At 40.2% G+C, this 23,838-nt stretch overlaps 1 protein-coding gene across 1 annotated transcript in view; it reads right to left on the bottom strand.

Moving 5' to 3' along the window:
- Positions 1 to 23,838, bottom strand: part of LOC308094906 (uncharacterized protein) — a 101,227-nt gene that overhangs the window by 17,415 nt on the left and 59,974 nt on the right. The window contains exons 15-34 of the mRNA XM_080441729.1: positions 21,098 to 21,174; positions 20,922 to 21,000; positions 19,388 to 19,464; positions 18,645 to 18,722; positions 18,450 to 18,477; positions 18,318 to 18,341; positions 16,913 to 16,975; positions 16,088 to 16,227; positions 15,461 to 15,580; positions 15,279 to 15,336; positions 14,709 to 14,780; positions 14,546 to 14,602; positions 13,541 to 13,677; positions 12,714 to 12,818; positions 11,510 to 11,552; positions 9,338 to 9,397; positions 6,454 to 7,230; positions 3,018 to 3,139; positions 2,817 to 2,915; positions 621 to 687 (exon numbers count right to left, since the gene is read on the bottom strand). Coding sequence (XP_080297855.1) covers positions 621 to 687; positions 2,817 to 2,915; positions 3,018 to 3,139; positions 6,454 to 7,230; positions 9,338 to 9,397; positions 11,510 to 11,552; positions 12,714 to 12,818; positions 13,541 to 13,677; positions 14,546 to 14,602; positions 14,709 to 14,780; positions 15,279 to 15,336; positions 15,461 to 15,580; positions 16,088 to 16,227; positions 16,913 to 16,975; positions 18,318 to 18,341; positions 18,450 to 18,477; positions 18,645 to 18,722; positions 19,388 to 19,464; positions 20,922 to 21,000; positions 21,098 to 21,174 — 2,283 coding nt within the window. The remainder of the gene's footprint in view (positions 1 to 620; positions 688 to 2,816; positions 2,916 to 3,017; positions 3,140 to 6,453; positions 7,231 to 9,337; positions 9,398 to 11,509; positions 11,553 to 12,713; positions 12,819 to 13,540; positions 13,678 to 14,545; positions 14,603 to 14,708; positions 14,781 to 15,278; positions 15,337 to 15,460; positions 15,581 to 16,087; positions 16,228 to 16,912; positions 16,976 to 18,317; positions 18,342 to 18,449; positions 18,478 to 18,644; positions 18,723 to 19,387; positions 19,465 to 20,921; positions 21,001 to 21,097; positions 21,175 to 23,838) is intronic.

The following is a 23,838-nucleotide window of genomic DNA, read 5'->3' as shown; positions in this document are numbered from 1 at the left end:
GTGGCTTTAAGGGGGTGGTTAAAATTGGGTATTAAACAGCACGTACCGATGGCCTTGATGCCAGGAAGTTGTATAACCACCAGTAAATGTGGGTAAACAGCACATACCAAAATCCCCTATAGACCACAATAAGCCCTAATTACCACGATAATTACAAAAGTCTGTGCGTCAACAATATGAGAACATTGAAGCAAACATGAAATGATTTGTTGAACATGAAATGATGAGGAATTCGGACCACTAATTGCTTGCATCACATCACTGTATTCTAACATCTGCATTGAAATAAATAAACAGAAGGAGCGAGTGGATTTTCCCGGCAGCTACCTATATAGCATTACATATATATATATATAGCATTATTATACAGTATTTTGCTGAGGTTAGGTTTAGGCACGGTTTTACTGAGGTTAGGGTTAGGTATATAGGCATGGTTTTAGAGAGTTATCTGACAGAATAATTGTTTATGAGAATGCCAACATATAACATGTTGTCCACATTATTTGAATTTCCAGCATTTGAAATGATCTGTAGCCCTGTCTTTAAGGGTAGTAATGTTTCTCGAACAACATGCGGTTCTCTTGGGCAGACAAGTACACTGCAAGTACACAGGGTTTTACCTGTTGGTATGTCTGCGCCTCTTCTACTCAGATCTTCGTACTCTCCTTCACTATCGATTGTGACAGTCTATGCAAAGGAAAGAGACAACCACATTTAAAAAGAAATGGCAAACTGATTATTGTGTGTGTGTGTGTGTGTGTGTGTGTGTGTGTGTGTGTGTGTGTGTGTGTGTGTGTGTGTGTGTGTGTGTGTGTGTGTGTGTGGATGTTTGAGTGGGTGGGTGGGTGGGGGTGGGGGCTCTTTGTAGTAGAGTGGTGTGAGTTGTTTTCCAAGGGAGGTCCAGGGGCACTCGAGGGTGTTCTGTTCCAGGGGGTCCCCAGCCAAATGAGGAGCCACATTTAATTATAGTTCAATTCACTTGAAATCATCGCAGTGACTATTCCAACAATAGGTTTCAATATCACCACTATGAATCTATCCTTATTTTTGTTAAATTGTATTTTATTTAGAGATGGGGTGCCATGATATTTTTCAACCCTAAAACCTGATCATAAGGTATTATTATTATGTAAGGATTTTTTTCAACAAAAAAAAAAGTGTACAGTAAGTGTTAAAATGTTGTTTTTATGTGGACACGCCTCCAGTTCATTAAGTATACCTGGTTCTCACCTTAGCACCTCCTCCACCACCTTAGCACCACCCACCTGTCCTAGTCCCTCCTCCTCCTCATGCCCACACCTGTTGTGTTATGATAATGAGGGGGAGGGTATGGCTTTGTGATGTCACTAAAGCGCTGTTTCTCTATTGGCACGTTTGACCCTCAAGGTTTCAGCCTCCAGGAAGAAACTCCAAATAGTCAGAGAAGACATAAAACACCATAAAAACACCACCGGGGGGCTTAATGAAGTTCTATCAACCTCATAGACACATGAAAAACTGAAAAAGTGCAAAAACATGGCACCAGCTCTTTAAACCGAAACATATTTTCATGTCAGGATTCCTACTGTAAGACATTGGGCCCGATTCACTAAGCTGTTTCCGCCAATATTTTGAACGTAAAGGAATTTCCCACGTTAGTAGTCTGATTCATTAATCTTTTTCTGTCGGTGAATTTTGCGGCAGGTCCGCTCTTTCTCGAGTCTGCTCCGAGGCTGACTTACACGGGACCAAAGCTTGCGTATGTCATTAGAATGCCTTATTCTTCATGAGAAATCAATTACAATAGTACAAACCCTCAAATAAAATGTTTAGGTGCCCAACATTTGTCAACACGTATAAAAAGAAAGAAAAAAGACGTCAACGATCTATTCCTTGGCTGCATATTATAGACATGATAAATTGCAAATTCAAACGACTTTTATTTATTTTCAGTTGATGCATTTAGAGCTAAATTGATAGGTCCCGACCCTCGGCGTGTTTGCCGTCTTTGCAGTTGGGCTTTCATGCCAACTCCAATTTATAATATTGATTTGACTACAGCAGTCTTACCTTGATGAGGATACAGTATGGCGTAATGTGTCCATTACGCCATTTCCAATTCCGATGTAGTGGAGGGTTCGTCCAAAGGACAGAATCCCCTCAGTAATCAATAAAGCTCTGATCAAAATGATCAGATATTCCAGAATCATCTTTTTACCTCGGCTAAGGTGAAGGTGTTCAGTAGAAAGGGCTTATATCAATCTGTCCATTTCAAGTATTATTAGCATTTGGTCATGAACTTAAACTTTGTAAACAAACTTCTTATTTTCATAACACGTGAGAGTCGGCTATTTACTTTATAAGCGTTTAATCGCGTGAGGGACTCGCTTGCACTGATCTACAAGTTGTAATGTGGTGGTGCGTTCCGCCGCGTTTTAGATCTGCTTGTAGATCTGTCCATTTTGCAGCGTGATGACGTTTTTCATCTGACGTTAGATATTCCTGGTTGCCTTTTATGGTGTGAAATGGGGCGTGGAACAATGCAAATGAACTTCTCGGGAATGCACTTGAGATTTTACGATCAACTGGCAGCCGTCCGGATTCATCATGACCTACACCTGTGATCCGCACATTTGAGGGATCTACGCACCCCTTTGTGAATTGCACGTCCGTTTTTGCTTAGAGAAAATCCTTTAGTCACTTTATTTACACGTTATTTACGACCAGCTTAGTGAATCGGGCCCATGGTCTATCCTTTTTAAATGGGGGTCCATAGTCTAAATAAAATACATTTGAGGTACATGAAAAAGTTTGAGAAAACTCCTGGTGGGAGTTACCTGTATCCTGCCGCCTGTGTCTTTCTGAGCCAACTCAGTGACAATCTTCAAGAGCTCCTTGTTTGATAGATCTGAGGTCAACTCCGGGCACTTGTCCCTCTAAATGCATCATTCAGAACATACAGTTAACGTGTAGAAAACCAACCACTTTCCTAAAGCTGTACGGCATATAGCGACAGCGTAGACGTTTTAATCACTCACCACGTAGCTTAATCGGTGTCTGGGTCCGAACTTGTGCTCTGAAGAATGCGGTCTGGTCTTGCACAGTAGACAGAACAACTTCTGCTTTTTCTTGTGAGTGACCAATACCATGAAGTTCAAACCTGGAAAGGTTGACAGGTGAGAGTACAGGGTTCTGATTAGAGGAAGGCAACTAGAGACAGTACCAGGTAACAATCAATAATAACAATAACAACTTAAAGGGATAGTTCACCCCCAAAATTACATTTTTTTCTATCGATTAGTCACCCTATGGCAGTGGTAACCAACCTTTTCAAGCCCAAGAGCACATTTTATTTCCAATTGTAAGCCATGATCTACCTCTAAAATATGTAAAAAAAAAACACTTGTCACGATTGCAATTTCTGACAGGCTCAATGCATGTGCATACATCCACACAAAGACTAGTAGTTTAAATAAGAATAAAGATGATAGTTATATAATCAATGCCTAAATATTAATAAAAACTTATTCGAAATATAAATATTAGGACAAAAATACAAATAAACTTCTTTGTTGAGTTATTTTTAAATAAAACAAAACACAAAGGACATGAAATAAATTGCTTTTACAGATTTCTTCTCTTCAATGCACAATCAGTTTCTCAGTTCTCAATTTCTCTGAATTTTCACATTTACAGATATTCTGTTCAAATGACATCAAAAATGCATGCATGACCACATATTTGCACAGATATGGTGACAGATACAATACAATCAGCCCACCTTTAATGAGACTTCTGTGACTGCACATTATCTGCAAGCCTTTTGAAATCTGGTTGATACTTAGTGAATGCCAGTCTGAGGCAGTCATTAAGATGTGAGTCAGTCATACGAGTTCTAAACTTGGATTTTATTATTTTCAAGTAGGCATGCAGCTTAAGACACAATCAGGGGATACTTCACAAGTGACCAAAAGTCCAGGTTTCTACCTCTGCCCTCCAGTTGGTAGTCAGTTAGTAGTTCAAAAATCTCCATTTCAACACCTGTAGTTAATGCAAACACATCCTACATTTTAACTGACAGCTGTTCAATGTCAATACTGAGGAAAGGGTTAGATACAAAAGCAGCTAACTCATGCCTTGTACCTCAACAAATCTACGGCCACATTCTGATTTCAGTTTGTTCAATTGGGCATAGAATTGTTCGGGATGAAAAGCAGTTGTCTGTGAGGTTTTGTGACACCTCAAGATTTGGGAAGTGTGTCAGCCTTGCAAGTTTTATCTGAGAGCTCCACCAATCGAGCTTTCTTTTGAATGCGTTGACTGCACTGATCATTTGACCAATGCCTCTGTCCTTCCCTTGCAATTCTCGGTTAAGGTTGTTTAGTTTTGCTGTCAGGTCCGTAAGAAAACCCAAGTCCAATAACCAAGCATCGTCAGACATCAATGATCTGCTCATACTCCTCGTCCCTCGACTTCAGAAAAATGATGATCTCTGGCAGAGATCCAAAGTTTGCGGGCCTTGGGTAGACAACCCGGCCTGGCGGAGATTGGCAGAGATCTGCGCTCTGAGGAGGACCATTAAGGCAGTCCATCATTTCTATATGGCTCAGCCCTTTAGTAACTCTTGACTTAATTTCTCATACATCACTGGCAACACACTTGTGCTCAGTGGTGTAAAGTAACTAAGTACATTTACTCAAGTACAGTACACTTTTGAGGTATTTTTACTTAACTGGAGTATATCCAATATTAAATATTTTTACTCCACTATGATTATTTCAAAACTTTAGTTACTAGTTATTTTGCAGATATAAATTTAAATTGATTATATTATAAATCATACATTAACAACTTTATCCCTATTTTATAACTATCTGAAAATAGCTGATCTACAACATGTCGCATCACGACGTTGTAGTTTTCAAGCATATTTGTACTTTTACTTTTGGTACTTTCAGTATATTTTGATGCCAATACTTTTGTACTTTTACTCAAGTAACATTTTGAACACAGGCCTAAAAAGTATTTCTACATTGTGGTATTGCTACTTTTACTTAAGTAAAATATCTGAGTACTTCTTCCACCACTGCTTGTGCTCAAATGCGATCTGCTGCGATGGCACTTTGTAACGTTGTAGAACACTGTTTGAAGATTTAAATCCAGCGTTCTCCACCACTGAAAAGGCTTATGGCTTCCATTGGACCAGCGTTGCCAAATTTTGTGAGAGAAACAAGCAACCAGGTATATGAAAAGAAGTCCAAAATAAGCGACTAGGGCAGTTCAGTCAAACTTTATTGTCGAATGTTGTTTTAGAGCAGTGGTTCACACATATTTTCATGTCAAGGACGCGTGATCATAGACATATAAAGGTAGACGCCTCCTTCGGCTTTGAGGCATTGGTATCACGGGGGCCATTTTAGCGTAGGAAAGCTTCCCTGAAGCTTCCGCGTGTGTCACAGAAGGGGGCGTTCGGTAGGCCAATCAGAGGCAGGTGGGGGCGGGACAACTAGATTCTGACAGGTCTTAGAAAAGACGCACTGTGATTGGCCAGTAGTCAACGCGCTGTGAGCGCTGTGATTGGCCAGTAGTCACTTTGAGTGTCCGTTTGCCTACGCGAAAATGGCGGCCGCGATACGAGTTGCTCCAACGAACTGCAGAGGCCAATGAGGTATCTAGGTTTCTATATCTGTGCGCGTGATAGTGATATGCACCGAATATATTCAAGCGACTTTACAGAAAAACAAGCCCAAAGTAGCTTATAATAAGCAGACTTGGCAACACTGCCTTGGACGCACCAGAGCCATAAAGAGAGTTCTGACACTAGCGTCGACTCCCAATGTAAGAATGGAATGCGGAAGTTCTCTGTCTATCTCAACGAGATAGTTCCAATGTTTGGAACTATAGCCCATAGGGGCCCGCTTTGCGGCGAGATCACAGCGTGTCGTAACTCTCTTTTCTACACTCTGGGACGCACTACTCTAGTCTACACTACACAAATTCTGTGTATTGTCGATGGCTGCCCGTCTGCCACCGGGCCCACCCCGCGATCGACTTAGAAGGCTTTGATGATCTACCAGTAGATCGTAATCGCCTGGTTGGTTACCCCTGCCCTATGGAGACTTGAATTCATTGATATCTTTTTGTTTTTGTCGCATTCCGAAGCCAATAATTTGATGACCGGCAGCGATTCCGGTAGGAGACACAAATACTCTCCTTTGTGTCTCCTACCGGAACCGCTGCCTACCGGTCCGCTGGTCATCAAATTATTGGCTTAAGAATGCGACAAAAAATAAAACAATATCCATGAATTCAAGTCTCCATGGGGTGACTAATCGATAGGAAAAAAAGAAAGGTTTTGGGTGAACTATCCCTTTTAAGGCCAATGCGCCGTGATGGGATACAAAAAGCAAAGAATATAATGACTTGCCTATAATGAAATGCCTACAGTAGGCATTTAAAAAAAGTCATACTGACCCACTATAGGTCCATTTGTTGTGGATTTGGAACGGCTGATGGATTCTGGTGTTTCTGCAGGGCTGCTCCCACTGGTAGATGTGGGAGACAGGACTGTGGCCGGTGAAGGAAGCAGCTGAGTGTCTCTCGTCTGTGTTGTATCATCATGGCCGGTCTTGGAGGCACCTTTGGTAGTTTGACAGGCAGTGGAATTAGCTCTGGTGGCAGTGACAGATGTCTCTGTAACGTGTTGGTTGGTTGCTGTTTTCCTTGTGGTTTTGGACGTTTGGGAGGCGACTTCGTTGGTTGGCGTTGCACTGGAGTTAGTCTGGGACTCCGCGTCGCTGAGTCGTCGTTGTCTTTTAACCCCCGCCTCTGGCCTGGCGTGTTCACTCCTTCGCCTTTTCGCGGTCGCAGTCACACGCCTTTCTGTTCCGACCTCTTCTCCCTCATCAGCCTGTTGGGTTTCTTTGCCTCTTTTTGCCTGTGCTTCTGTACTTTGTTTCAGAGTCTCCCTGTCCACACTGGTGCCTGTATTTGCTCTACGTTCCACAGAGGTGTTCTGAGTGGGACGCTTCTTCACATCAGGTTTATGGACACGGGAAAGTTTCTCAGACGCGGCTTCCTTTTCCACTGGAATGGGCTGTGGAGTGGGATCCTTCACATCTGGACGCAGTGATGTGCGACGCTTCACATCTGGACGTTCTTTGTCAGCATCTCTCTTAGGCTTCTTGGTCATTTCAGGACTTGCGTCACTCCCAAAGTCGTTGTCAATCTCCTTCAGAGATTCTCTAGGGACTGAGAAACAACATCAATCAATCAATCAATCTATCTATTGTTGATACTTTCTCAATATATGACAGATTACGACATGTTGAGTTAGATGATCAATGTATTGTAAGTTGCAGCCATGTCAATAGCAGTCGGATCCGGATCCTGGCACGATTAGCTTTCAGTTCTTCTTACAACCGATTACATCCTACCTAACAAGTGTCTGAGAGCCGAAGTTCCCAGTCTTTTATAGTGTCAGAACCAAGCTTGATCAAGTTCATGTCCTTATCAGTTGATCTCCTTTTAGCCCTGACCTTTCCTTACTGTCCTGTCAGTGGTCAGTTCCTTCTGCAAGATGTAGTAATCCTTGCTGCAGTGGGTCTTGTGGTCAGTGGCATTATGTTTAATGAGTCTATGTTTAGCTCCAGGTATTGTCAGAACCAAGCTTGATCAAGTTCATGTCCTTATCAGTTGATCTCCTTTTAGCCCTGTCCTGTCAGCAGTGGCGTAACGCAGAATCGCGGGGCCTAAATTTCGGGTCTAATTCGGTCTAATTCGGGTCTAATTCGGTTCTATTTGACCAATATAAATCAACTTTTTTTCTTTTTTTTTGCTGTAAAAATATTTGTATCAGCGCAGGCGGGCCCCCCCTGCTGGTGGCCCCCCCGCACCGCATCACTTGCTACCCCTCCGTTACGCCACTGCCTGTCAGTGGTCAGTTCCTTCTGCAAGATGTAGATATTGTTGCTGCAGTGGGTCTTGTGGTCAGTGGCATTATGCTTAATGAGTCTATGTTTAGCTCCAGGTATGGCATGGAGTCAGCATCCGTAGCTGGTGACTGGGTGAGGGGTCACTGTCCCTTTCTCCTCTCATCGCTGCAGTGTTCCTGTCACCGTGTTATTATTTGACCAGGCACAGAGAGTGCATAGTGGGCCTGCTCTCTGCTAACTAGTTAAACACTAGTTAACTTTCCCTATGTTCCTCTGATTCACATATGTTCAAAAATTGACACTTACAAAGGCATGTATGAGACAAGAAACCCGAACACTATCTATCTATCTATCTATCTCTATTCATTCCAAAATTGGAGCCTGTGAACCAAATTGGCTTTATACTGTATGTTTGTATAACATCAAGGATATGCATTGAGAATGGACAGGTTATGAAACAAAACAGAAGTTCATATTATGCATTACTTGTCTGTTCAACTATGACATGTCTTCTTGACATTTATGATTGAGCTCAGGAACTTCAGTCTCACTGTATAGGCATGTTATGTATGTACCTATCTGATTGTAGGTATAACATTTAAATTGATTTTAATACAGCCAAATCGAGCAGAAAACCTGTGCTCTATACCAGTGGTTCTCAACCTGTGGGTCGGATGACAGTGAAGTGACTATTTATAAACTTGTATGAGCTCTTTAATACATAAAAAAAAAAAGACCATTACTGCATCAAACGTAATCAACAAACTATACTATAAAAACTGGTCAAACATTGGCCAAATTGTCAACTAATATATGAAAATAGCAGATCTACAAGCTCACAACGCCTCACGGGTGTTGTGAGCTTGTAGATCTGCTATTTTCACAATATTTATCTGTGGAACAGAGTCAAACTAAATGTAATGCCTCAGCTCCTACAATTCCAAGTGCTTGTTAGGGCATTAACAGAATAATCGAATATTCGAATATTCGACTATCAAACCGACTATTCGACTATCAAACCACTATTCGATTATTCTATACAAAAATTTAAATAAAAAAAACTTTTTTTTCTTCTTTTTTTTTAGGTTTTTTTTTTTGTGGCTTTTCTACAGCAGACACGCAGCTGTGAGCTCTGGTGTGACGTCAACTCGCAGTCCTTGAGTCGAGTCATCAATGCCATTGACATTTTTTTTATATTCTTTTTTTTTTAATAATCAAATCGATTAATCGAATATTCGAATACTTATAGGTCGAATAATTCTAATGCTAAAAATCACTATTCGTGAATGCCCTAGTGCTTGTCAGTTAAAATATGATTATTTTGGGGGGTTGCGGCCTTATAAGTTTGAGAACCACTGTTCTATACAAGACAAGAGCATTTCAGAGACATGAGCCAGTGGACCAGAACATTTGACTTGGCTTACCCAATTTATCTCCCTCTGCTAAAACAGGAATAAGCTGTCGTTGACTCATCTCCTTGAAAGCTGGACAGACAGAGAGTAGATAAAGACATTTTATGATTATAAATGAGAGACAATAGACCCCTTAACACATTGATTGCCAGAATTATTTCAGATTTTTTGCATTTTCATGCCAGGGTTTTTACATTGAAAAAAAAAAGTACTCAGGAGCTGAGATACAAAAATTTTAAGTTTTAAGTTAACAAGGAAGTGGACGGGAGTCTAGATCCTCGACAAATCATATCTCCTTGGTCTTAAGGTCAAAAAAAAAAAAAAGAAAAAACATTCCCCCCCCCCCCCCCCTAAAAACGAGTTAACTAGATCTAGGCAATCAAGCGATGGATTCTAAAAACGAGTTAACTCGATCTTAGACGACGTCACACTGATAAGAACCAATATGCGCGCAACCAGTATGCGTGCAATGAAACCCATTCTGTCAGGTCTCGCTAGGATGCGCCTCACTAGCCAACACACAAGAGGGGGTTGGGGTGTGCTGAAACCAGCGCACCCCGAAACAACAGGTTGGGAATTGATCGCGTGAAACAATCACCTGTGGCGTCCAGTCTCAATGTTAGTAAACAAATAATTGGTCTAAAGACCACCTCTGGAATTGCCAAGGACCCACAAATTGATATGTCTTTGGGCCGTGGACCCCCAATCTAAAAAAGATTTTGTTCCAGAGACCACCCCAGAAGCAAAGATTTGAGTTACAAATGTTCACTTTAAAAAATATATATATATATATTCAAAGATTTGCAAAAATGTTCACAATTTTTCAAAAATAGCAGATCTACAAGCTCATAGTGCAGCACTCTGTGCACACTATGAGCTTGTAGATCTGCTATTTTTGAATAGCCAATGTATAAAAAGTTAAAGTGGTTACAACTAATTAAGCCTACTGTACCAATTAGTTGGATTCAAACTACTAATTAGTACCAGCGAGCCAGAAGCCGTGGCCTGTCTGAATGAATTAACAGAAATGAATTTAGAATATTTTTTTTAACTTTTCCTTCACTGGAGTATTTCCAATTGTCTATACTTACAAATATTGTACTTTTACTCCACTACAATTATTTGAAAACTTTAGTTACTAGTTGCTTTGCAGACAGTGTTTCCCCTAGCCAGAAGCTGAAGGTGTGGGGGAGGGTGCGTGGCGTGCGCGCTTTGCGCAAATACGCAATGTTTGCATATTTGTGCTCAAACACGAAGACTTATATAGTACATGTGCACAGTAATGAGCAGGAAAATATCTGTATATTTTACATATGAATTGTCTCCAGATTTAGGAAAATATAGTAATAGTAATATTGGCCCCACGCCTTGGGGATTTACTTGTCACAGTACATTTTGCACATACGTGAAATTTGTCCTCTGCATTTTACCCATCCTGTAACAACTAGGAGCAGTGAGCAGCCATATGTGGCGCTCGGGGAGCAATTAAGGGTTATAGTCTTGCTCAGGGACACACATCGACACATAGCTGGCCTGGCCTGGAATTGTACCTGGGACACCAGGGCCTCTGGCTCCCCAGGCGGGCTCACTAACCACTCAGCTATGGCCGCCCCCTACATATATACTTTTATTAGACCAAGTAGTATAGACAAACTGTCATACATAACAAAAAAGACAGTGGTGGAGGAAGTACTCACACTTTTTACTTAACACATTACCTGCCAATCACGGATATGTCCATGATTTAACGAAAAAATAATAATATATATATATATATATTTATTTATTTATTTATTTTTATCATACTGTGGCGGCCAGATTTAACGAGTGGCGGCCCGCCACTGCTTAATGCATAGGGGAAACACTGTTTGCAGATATAAATTATTAGATTATAAAACATACATGAACCACTTTAGCCTTATTTTATACCTAGGCTATTTGAAAATAGCAGATCTACAAGCTCACAACGTGTCGCATTGATACTTTTACTTAAGTAAAACATTTGAATACTTTTTCCACCAGGTGTTAGAAGGTCTGCAACTCCTTATAGACAAGGTGCCACCATGGTGGAGGTCTGTGGTCTACTGCGAACATTTTCTTGTTAATCTACGTTTTTAATACTAAACAACAACAGGTGGACCATCTGACAACTTTACCTCCCTATATGCCCATATCCACACTCACCGGTATTATAGGTTAATGGGATGGGGCCGCTCAGTGTCACTTTCTGTAAGATAGCAGATAGAGAGATTTATTTATGATTTATTTATTTGATGACATCACAAATACATTGGACAAACCAGATGTTTTGTTTACAGTGTATATAGCACGAGTGCTAATTTTCAACACCTGTCCACAGGAAGCTCCTCTAATGTACAGTAGCACCAATCTAAAACCCAATCAGGTACAAGAAAAATATATACTAATATAATTAACATTATCAAAATAAAATCAAACCCAATACATTACTCGTGAAAACGAAAAAGACAATCATCCAGATAACCAATCAGTAACTATACATGTGAGCACAGTTGATTTGATTTCAACCATAATTTGAGTCCTCTGTTAAACACATTACCATCCGTCTCTCGTTTTAGAACCATAGGCAAAGAGTTCCAAAGGGTTGCCCCCTTAAGAATTTTAACTAAAACTAGGATGAAAGAACATATCACTCCAGTTCTAGCTTCACTACACTGGCTCCCGGTTGTTTTTAGGATTGATTTTAAATTTATTTTAATAGTTTATAAAGCTCTAAATGGTCTGGCACCTTCCTACCTCTATGACTGCCTAGAGAGATATGTTCCAAACCGGCCCCTCAGGTCTTCAAGTGCTGACCTGCTCGAGGTGCCTACAATGACTTATAAAAAATACGGTGAAGCAGCATTCTGCTTCTACGGACCGACAGCGTGGAATAAACTCCCATTACACCTAAGACAGGCAGCCTCTGTCGATAGCTTTAAAGCACAGCTCAAGACCTATTTCTTCACTCTTGCTTTTAGCTGATTCCTTGGTTGATTTTTTAAGTCCTCACTGTATTGCCTATTTTAATGTTGTTTTATGCTTTTCTTTTTTTCTTGCTTTTTTGTTAAATTGGTTGCAACTGTAATTGTATTATCGCTCTGTAAAACACTTTGAGCTGCATTTCATGTCATGAAAGGCGCTATACAAATAAAGTTTATTATTATTATTATTATTATTATTAACTGAGAAGGCAGACTGTCCAAATGTGTTCTTGCTTGTGGGAACAATACAGTCACCATTAGTTAATGCTTGTGTAATTGTTCTACCAGAGCTCTGACGACTATCAACCAGTCCAGAAAATAGAGATCAGTGTACCTTGAAATGGAACAGATTGCTGCATTTAATTAAGTATATCTTAAGAGTGTACCTGTATACGACCAGTGGAATGGATTTCCGCAGCCAGCTTTGCCAAGTCCAACAACTTGTCAGGGGTTGGAGCTTCAGCATTCAGGGAGCCTGGGTGGGCTTTTTGCTGCAAAACACATACACACACATACACACGCGCGCACACGCACGCACCCACGCACGCACACAGACAGACACACACACATGCGTCAACCCCAAAACCACCTCTCACATCATCCCAGTTCCAAAATCTGGAGCTCTCTCAAAACCGAGCAACTACCATGGCATCAGCCTGACCTGTGTCAGTGCAAAAATGTACAAACGCATGATACTGGATAGGATACGTATTATCAATTCCCAAATCCAAAATGGATTTCGAGAGGGGAGAGAGATCATTGCCTTACGGAGGATCATTGCAGAAGTGAAGGAGAAACGCGGCATTTTGAAGATACATATTGTTAAAGCTCATAAATGAATACCTTTGAAGTGTTTTACTACGAAACGAGACAGAAACCAAGATACTCTTCAAACGTAATGATTTATTCAATAACTGCAGTGCCTTGATTCAATGTACAGACATCAAACCAAGTGAGGTGTCTAACAGGGAACAAGCTAAAACATATTAATACTAATTTTCCACGTCTATTTCCTCTCTCTCTCTTTTTTTTTTTAAATGATAAAGACCACTATACACACTATGCACACGGGATCCACACAGAGTTAAAACAGCTAAAGTGCTAAAGTGCTGGCAACCATGAGCGGGGGTTCCCTCTTGACCTAGCATTAGATGTTTGGTTTCCTATATGCGGTAGACCAGGGTTCAAAGTTTGTTTGTTACAACATACTCACCAGAAACGCTCTGACGTGATCAAAACTGAATACGTGGGCAGAGAAGTCAAGTTCTTCCAGCATCGTCTTACAGAGCAAACACAGGGATTCGGATCTTGACCCTTTGTCAGTTTGGTAATGAACCATAAACTGCAGACCTGGTAGGGAAAGAAGACAATCAGTGAGAATCATCTAGACAAGTCCACCAGGTTACTTCAGAGTGTAGTAGTGGAGCTACTTTTAATGCTTTATAATTTGCAGAGCATCATTGTATAGGCTGGAAGATGACGACATTGCATGTATGTAATGAATGCCGTACATGATTAACTAATTATCCCACTTAGCCTCCAACCAGATCTAATGTGTAAAGGTCAAGTGCTATGTGCGTGTTTCTTACCTTAATAAACATTGTCATAAATACTATAGCATTGTAGTATAGTATGCTTCCAGTCGCTAGTTAAAAGTCTTCTTTCAATCTTTTGGTAAATTATGGTCCCATTTATTTCAAAATTGATGATAAAGTAGGGTATGCTGTATGAGGGGTGGGATGATTTGATTGACAAGCTACACAACCAATAGCATTCATTCCCCGCCCCCGCTCTTGATGGACAAGCTACCCAACCAATAGCATTCATTCCCCGCCCCCGCTCTTGATTGACAAGCTACCCAACCAATAGCATTAATTTCCGGTTGCGCAGGATATGACATGATATAGAAAGATGGCGGATTTGACATAGCTGAAAAATAGGCTTCATTTACTGTCTGTAGAAACCAATGGTGTTACTCTGTCCATCCTTTTTACTGTCTATGGAATGGACACAGCGTCCCATCTGCTCCGAATCTGAATCACACATTTAGGGGCCTCTAAACAACGCATAGTCAAAAGCAATTGCATTTACACCCATACGGGCCGGCCACACATGCTACTCGGCTGGAGTGCACTTTTACATAGTTATGAATATAATTATAGTTACAGTACTGTACTGGTTGTGGACAGCCCTTTAGAGTGGTCACAGTGGTACTCACCCAACTGAGGATATTTGTCGCTGCCCTGCAGCGTGTCAAGTGTGGCGATCTTTGGAACTATGAATACACACACAGAACAGAAAATGACATAATAAAACACAAACATTATTTACAGAATGATACGGGAGGCAAGCACAACCTCTGTTATGTTAAAATCACAAACCTTCACCCATCCAGTAGCCTCGGGAACCCATGCCTTTTTCTTTGCAGAAGTGCTCATCAAGCATCCTGCAGACTGTGAAAGAATCATTAGAAACCATTAGACAGAGTAGGACATTGGTTCTCAAAGTGGGGTCCTTGGGGGGGTACCTGGGGGTCCCCAGCAAAATGTGTTACTAGAGTGTCACAATCATTTTAACCCCTTTATCCATATTTTATACTTTGGCTATTCAAAAATATCAGATCTACAAGCTCTATAGCGCAGCTATGAGCTTGTAGATCTGCTATTTTTGAAAAATCTCAAAAATGTGTGCAAATCTTTAAATCCTTTTTTTTTAAAGGCGAACATTTTGAACACAAATCTTTGCTTCTGGCGGTCCCTGGCACAACGTAGTTTCAGGTGGGGGTCTGCAGCCACATACATATCTATTTGAGGGTCCTTGGCACAAAGAAGTTTGAGAACCACTACTGTAGACAGTGTAGGTACAGTACATGGTACATGGGCCTCAGTCAGACCCTCTCTGACTCTGACAAGCACCATACCAATACGTTTGATAGTAAGGCCAGTGCTCACCGGACCGATAGTCGTTGTCACTCTGCATGCTGAAAATCCTGCTTGGAAGATCAATTATCTGAAAAAAATAATACAAATAAATGTCAACGTTTTACAGCACTGACTGCAATACATCACACTCCTTATAGCCCAGCCTTACACAAGGATCAATGACTTCCAATGTGCTTTGTTTGCCATTTTACCTTGAGCACCATGTGTTCAGGTCCTTGAGCATTTTCCTCCTCCCAGGCCAAGGATTTTAGGACCTTCGTTACCTCTTTTTCCGTCCAGGCAAATGGTAGTCTTGCAGGACTCTGGTGCATCTACAGCACACATTTAATCAAAGAGAAAAAACAGAAAGCCCATGGAATTATTTTCCCACTATGATGAGTATTAATGGGAAATTGTGGTATGTGGCTTCGTTACAGATACATTTAAGAAACACTGGTCGGTTGAATGAGATTGTCTATCATATGACCTGAATTAAGTCTTCACTTAAAAGTAGTGGAACATGTGTGCAATGTGTAACTTCTTTATCTCCAACACAACGCTCACATGAAGTGTGACACAACAGTATATATATAATATCACACACTCTCTCACACACTCTCTCTCTCTCTCTCACACACACACACACACACACACACACACACACACACACACACACACACACACACACACACACACACACACACACACACACACACACACACACACACACACACACACACACACACACACACACACACACACACACACACACACACACACACACCAAATCACAACCTATATATTATGCGACCAAAAATGAACAGAAACAAATGATTCACCAGAGTGTGTTTGATGTGTTTTGGATCATGCAGATGGCCTCTGAACTTGGAGGCAGAGAACGACCTCTTGCAAACCCGGCACACGCAGAAAGCATTGTTCGTAGCTCGGGTGGTGACACACGTCACAATATGAAGAAGACCTTTACAAAAGAAAATACTCTATTCATCATTATTGAAGGACAAGAGTCATTTGTGTTTGCAACTGTGGAACAAGGTACAGTACCTTTTCAATTCATCAGGGTTAGTAACGTAATAATGTAATAATGTATTGTAGCTCTTGAATGGCATCAATCACTAGTGGTGTAAAGTAACTAAGTATATTTACTCAAGTACAGTACTTAAGTACAATTCTGAGCTTTTTCTACTTTACTTTTACTTCCAACTCCACATTTCAGAGGCAAATATTGTACTTTTACGCCACTACAATTATTTGACAATTTTAGTTACTAGTTACTTTTGATTATTATTACAAAACATACATTGACCACTTCAGCCCTATTTAAACTTTGGCTATTTGAAAATAGCCGATCTACAAGCTCACAGCGCGTCGCATTGCGACGCGCTGTAGATCGGCTATTTTCAAAATATTTTTTATACATTGTATACGTTTGAAACCTGTGAAATGGGACATTCTGCATAATGAGTACTTTCTACTTTTGGTACTTTAAGTATATTTTCATGCCAATACTTTTGTACTTTCTTTTATTCCAGACTTTTACTTGTAACAGAGTATTTCTACATTGTGGTATTGATACTTTTACTCAAGTACAAAATGTGAGTACCTTTTCCACCACTGTCAATCACATCACTGATTCCACAACTCACCAATGACTGGTTCTTCACTCTTGATGTGCTGGATTTCATTCAAGATATTATTGTAGAACGTTACTGTAAGATGAAAACAAGCTTCAATTAAAGGGACTACACCATGAATTTTAACTTTTCCTTATTTTTTGTGTGTTTTTGGTCTCCCCTACCTCTCCCATCCCAAAAAATACCCCAGTTTGAGCACTCAGGCTTTCACAGCATATCTGGGGTTTTGTGTAAGTTGGTCTCAAAACAGGCCAACTGATTTTCTCCCGTTTGTGACGTCACATGCTATACCTACTTTGTATAATCCCTACCGTGTTTCAGTTCCAACATTTAAAAAAAAAATAATAATAATAAAGAAATGTTTTACTTTTTCTTTTTTTTTAAAACTTTTTCCACACAGAACCAGGAGATAACATGCATACAAACTGGCTCAATAGCGCCACGTGCCAAATAAGGACAATGTGGTATTGCAGGTGAAAGTGCTTTATAAGCCAGAGAGAAGTTAGTTGGAATGAGTATATGTGAGGCTTGATTTAGGCTCAAACCTTTTGAAAAATGTTTGAGGGACATAAACAATATGATATTAAATATTAAATATTTTTTTAAATGCATGGTGTAGATCCTTTAAGCTTTACTGTCTACAGTCAATGCAGAGGTCGCCTTCAGGATCTAACAGGGGCCCGGTTTCAAGAGCTAATGGCCGCCCCCCACATTAAACACACCAGGCACGGACAGGAAAAAAAACATTGAGGACCCGATTTCAATTTCCATCCATAATGGTGTATTTTTTGGACATGAACTAAAATGCATTATGCTATGTGCTCTTTACAACATGGACAGGTAAAAAAAAAACAGCTTGTAAGTAATATTGTAGTAGTGGTATAAAGTAACTAAGTACATTTACTGTTACATTTAAGTACAGTACTTAAGTACAATGTTGAGGTATTTCTTACTTTACTGGATTATTTAAACATTTTTATACTTTTATTTGTACTCCACTACATCTCAAAGACAAATATTGTAACTTTTACTCCACTACAATTATTTGAAAACTAGTTACTTTGAATATTTCGAATAGTATTACAAAACATACATTAACCGCTTCAACCCTATACTTTGGCTATTTGAAAATAGCAGATCTACAAGCTTTTTGCGACGCGTTGTGAGCTTGTAGATCTGCTATTTTCAAATAGGTGGGTTCGGGGCGTCAGTCGAGGGGACCCCTGAGCACAGTCCCGTTTCAGTGGAAATGGATTAAAACATAGCTAAGGCCTCTGAGTCTATGATAAACGAATGACATGACTGTCTACTAGTTTAAGCAGCACTCCTCCAATATTACAAGAGTTCTTTATGAAATCCTCTCCACAGCATCTCTGATAACCCAACATATAGAACAAGTAGAATAATGGTATCATACCTGGTTCATTCTCCAGTTCATCTGCTGTGATTGTAGAACAAGAGGGTTAAGAATAAACAAGATGCATCAATGTCACATACAGTATGTGTTAAACAACAGACCATGAGATAACAGGGTATAATGCTGTAGTACCTGCTGTCCCAAAGATTTTCTTCATTTTCTGTGGACAGACAGACAGACAGACAGACAGACAGACAGACAGACAGACAGACAGACAGACAGACAGACAGACAACACCTTTTATTGGTACACATCACATCACATTTCAGTTCAAGTTCTGAGCAAGTCAAATCATTAAACTTGTGAACATATGAAAACATGGCTCACCTGCTTGTGTCTCTCGTCTTTCACATGACGAACATATTGTGACATGGTCATATTGTGATATGGTTTCATATTGCAGACCTGATTGAGAGTCAAAATACCGTAAGTTCACATTAGCGTCATCTTTACAATTATCCTACACTACTGTACTTTATAGAATTATAGAAAGAGGTGTGGTGGCAAATACTTATATTAAAGAGAAATATAGACAGGTTGAAATCCTATGATACTATGTCAGGAGGCCTCAAGATGTTTCAGTACTTGAGTAAATGTACTTAGTTACTTTACACCACTGTAATACAGATGTTTCTACTTAAGGCAGCAGCACTCAGAGCGTCTGAGAAGGCAGTGGAAAGTTCTAGAAGCTGTAGTCAGGGTTTGCACCGTAAGTTCCCAGAAATGAGATGATATCAACATGTTATTGTGTTGTTGCGCAAGAACAGGACCCCATATAAAAGGAGGGGGCGAATCGAAAGAAGAATTGCAACATCGGGTCCTATAAATGTGAGGAGAAGGTTATATATATGGTTATATTTAGCTGACTGTCTGCTAACTGCTATGCTGTAACCTCTAACCTGCCTGCACGCAAATAAACATGATGATTGAAGATCTGCCTGGACTAAGTGTCTTTCCCTCCATCCATACACCTGGTGATAGAATATCCTAGTCTACAGATATCCACTTCAGAGGCAAGCAAGTACAGTTGGTAATGTTGACAACGATGTGCAGATTAGAATTATATTCACCTGGCAGCGCAGAATGCAAGGCTCTGTATTGGTGGGATGACATGCTGTCATTTCACCACCAGGGGGCTCAGCAGTATCTTTAAAATGGTAGTGAAAACAAATCAGATTGAGATAAAGAAACCCTTGTACAAATAATAGCTAAAGTAGCAATACCACAATATAAAAATACTCTGTTACAAATAAAAGGCCTGTGTTCGAACCATTACTTGAGTAAAAGTACAAAGGTTTTGGCATCAAAATATACTTAAAGTACCAAAAGTAAAAGTACTAAAATGTTTGAAAATAGCAGATCTACAAGCTCACAACGCATCGCATTGCGACGCGTTCTGATCTTGTAGATCGGCTATTTTCAAATAGCCTATATGTATAAAATAGGGCTAAAGTGGTTAATGCATGTTTTATAATATAATAATTTATATCTGCAAAGTACTAAAGAACTAAAGTACAATATTTGCCTCTGAGATGTAGTGGAGTAGAAGTAAAAGTATAGAAAATTGGAAATACTCCAGTATAAGTAAAAGTACCTCAACATTGTAGTTAAGTACAGTACTTGAGTAAATGTACTTATGTTACTTTACACCACTGTTTGACAGTTATGCTTTTAACAGCTTATCGGTAACAGACAAATGGGTATAGTCTGTCACACTGGTGACTTCCTTGGATTGTTTCCAGATGTGAATATGCTGAATTTAAACAAAGTCAGGGGTTTGCGTGTGACCTCTAGACCTGAAGGGCCCAGTGGAGTTTCATGTTTCTGGGAAATGGGGCTCATGGAACCGAGTGCTTTATAAGTTTAGAGTCGTCGATACACGTGAGCTGTACCTCATGTTGAACCATACATTAATATACGTTAATACATTATGTATTTTGAGTATATGCAAATGATGGGTATAAAACCTCATGTCATTCTTTGTTCTGGGAGACGAGTCTAGATTTTCTTGTGTCACCTTTGATGTGAGATCCTCATGTGAGTATATTTCGTCTCCTTTGTTGCAGCAAATTAATATACTCTCTTTTATGATAACTCAGAACTGTGTTTGTGTGTCTCATTGTGTGTTATTTCTTTTGAGTGCTCCAGAGTTTATCCACGACGCCCTCATTCTACCAACATTACATTTCTATCTACAGTACATTAATTTCCTTAAAAGGATAGTTCACCCCAAAAATGACTTGTTTTCTATCGATTAGTCACCCCATGGAGACTTGAATTCATTTTAATGAATTCAAGTCATTTTAAGCACATTTTGATACCAATACTTTTGTACTTTTACTCAAGTACATTTTGAATTCCATTTCTACATTGCAGTATTGATACTTGTACTTAAAACTTACGTAAAACATATGAATACTTTTTTCACCACTGCAGATGATTGCAGTCTCAGTCATCAGATGGATAACTATTTTCATTTTTCTTTTCGAAAAATAAATGAAATACACCTGGAGACACTAAGTCTACCCAAGCATCTACCATCCACGAGGAGACCAGAAAGTTCACCCTTTTCTTGGCATATACTGCTGAGCACTGCAAGCTTACCACGCGTGGCCGTGCTGGACGCAGACTGGTGGCGGTGGGGTGTCTGTGACTGTGAGGGTCCCTGAGCAGCTGGGGGCTCCTGAAGAAAACAACCCATCAAAAACAATAAGGCGGTTGCTTGTTTGACAGTGATGGCTGCCAGTAGTATGTATTGTTGAAGACATAATTCAACTTACGAAGTACTCTGGATTCCTCTGGGCAGCAGGACCATTTCTCAGCTTAATCAGAGAATCGCTTGAGTGAGATATTCTTCCTAAAAACAAAAAGGTACAAAGTGCTCACATCAACCAGCCATCCATATCAGGGTAACATGCTGAATCAAATTTTTTTACAAAGATATTTTGCATGGCTCCTTTGGTTGTGTTTTTTCATTATTGTGTGTGTCAGAGAATCAGAGCTATGAAATGAAGTAGATGTAGATCGGGACAAAACAGGGGTGCCAGGTTGAAAGCGGTTTGTTCTCTGCATATAAAAAAATACTAACCGACTCAACGTCATCCAGTGTGACAAACCACATTATTCGCATATATTGTGAAACCTTTTCAAGCACTATGAAAATCCTAAGCCTGGTGAACCATCATGATGTAGTGGTTAACATGCATGACACCAGATCCACACACAGGCTTACTGGACTGGGGTTGGATCCCACCAGAACCTATGTGTCTCCCTCTCAGCTTTGCTACCGTCTGTCTCAATGAAGACAGAGAAGAATGAAGGACAACGGACTCCCACAAAAACAACAATACTATACTCAGCAACCAGATGTGCAATTTCTGTTTGCAGAACCAAGATTTGATAGAATTTAGGTTGACCCATTCAATGTAAAGTCTGCATGCCATACGGTTTTGCCAAATGTTGATGGGCGGCAGTGGCTCAGGGGTAGAGTGGCCGGGTAGAGTGAACTGGAAACTGCAAAGTTCCCAGTTCGATCCCGAGCTGGGGCGCTCCCCCAGAGTTAGTGTCGAAGTAGGCTGCACCAACGCTCCTGATTTCGTGTATAGAGGGTTGGGTGTATAGAGGCGCAGAGAGAATGCGCCTGATCCCATTGGTTCACCGATCTGTCCGTCAACCCCCGCCCCGTTAACACAACATTACGAGCGACGCCCACTGCACTCTGGTTGGTTGGGGAAATGAAACCCTTCCTATACCGGGTACACCGACGCGTTCCTCCAGGCTTTTATTTTTTAAGCAAAACTAAACAATAAAAGTCTGGAGATCGAGGCTAGTGTCGAAGTGTCCTTGAGCAAGACGCTGAACCCCTAATTGCTCCCGATGAGCAGGTTGGTGCCTTGCATGGTTTCCTCCGCCATCGGTGTATGAATGTGCGTGTGAATGGGTTAATGGCACAATCAATGTAAAGCGCTTTGGATAAAAGCACTATACAAATGCACCATTTACCATTTACCATTTGATGCATTACCGCGCTCTTACTATAGTGCCCATGATATTATACCTGATATTCAACTGAGATATCAAATGATGAAGTGTATAAAAGGTTTTATAAACCAGACTTGACACAATTCTTATGGCTCAATCATAATCAATATCCCTCAAGCAAATTGTTAAACTCCATGTTAAAGACAAGACCTAGACATGAAGCTGAACACATGTTAAACGCTTAGACATGACGTTTAAGCGGGAGACAGCACAGGAAACCCAAACAGGTTTTTTTTTTAAAGCGGAAGCGTCAATTGAAACAGCTTGCCTGTCGGCTTTGACAAGTCCATTAAACTGCCGACTTAGAACTCACGGATCAAGTGGACTACTACTAACTGTCCAGTTAGTTTCTTTGTCCGATGTCCAGTTGCTAACGTGAACGAAGAGGAACGAAGGCTGGGTCCTCTGATATGATTTTCACTGGCCTAGTCAGTGTGAGACGATTGCCTCCACGAAAATAACACTTCCTTTCCAAGGACACTATGCTCAAGGCCCACAAACTTGTCCTGGTTACCTTCATCAAATAGATAGCAGGGAAAATGTCAGTCTCTCAGAGTTTTCTAATTCAACTATCAGTATCACCATAACTATTGCCAATCAAAATTGTTTGTAAATTATACAAGTTTTTCAAGAGGCTTGACTACAATATAATTGAAATAGTATTGTACTTTTCCTTCATTCATAATAAAGAGCTCACTGCTTATTACTCTAGTTATTTTCTATACTGATGGTTAACATTAATTTAGCACGACACAGCTTATCATTTAAAATTTTGAACGATAAATGTCAGTGAATGTTTTTTTTTTTCTCCAGTCCATTATCCATCCAATAAATCGGCTTTAGTCCGATTCAACCTGCTTCCTGGGTGTCAGATTCAAACAGTCATTCTACAGTCTAGAAATAAATAAAAGGTTTGTCTAAAAAATAACATCCAAAGTTGGTACCGCATGTCTTGAGATCATCTGACAAGCAAGGTTGTAAAACACAAGACTAAAACCACAGCCAGGATGTGACCGCTTTTACAAAAACGGACTCCACATCACTTTCTCCAAGAGGAGAGGTCAAGGACCCCTTAGCTGAGAGAGAGATGAAGCAGGGACCCCCACTACATATTGTACAAAATTGTGTCGCAGATTAAACTTTTTCAGAGATTTATTCATAGATAGCTTCAAAGGTCCCCGACCGCCTACTAAAGACCCATGATCTTCTAGTTTATAATCTCTCAAAACTAATTTATTATTCTCAATTGCGTATGCATTAAGCACACACAAGCTCACATGTATGTGAGCTTGTGTGCATGCAGTGTTGATTTTGTCGACTAAAACTATAACGAAAAATGTTGGTCGACTACCTTTTTTCACTGACGAAAACGAAATAAAAATGAAATAAAAACTAAGCTATGAAGACTAAAACTAAAGACTAAATGTATTGACAATTTCGTCAACAAATAAAAACTAGACAAAAATGTTAGGGAGGGACT

This window comes from Gymnoscopelus braueri (assembly GCF_963280865.1).
Source record: "Gymnoscopelus braueri genome assembly, chromosome: 11".
NCBI lineage: Eukaryota > Metazoa > Chordata > Actinopteri > Myctophiformes > Myctophidae > Gymnoscopelus > Gymnoscopelus braueri.
The sequence above is the reverse complement of the archived record's forward strand: the minus strand, read 5'-3'. Positions and strand labels throughout refer to the sequence as shown.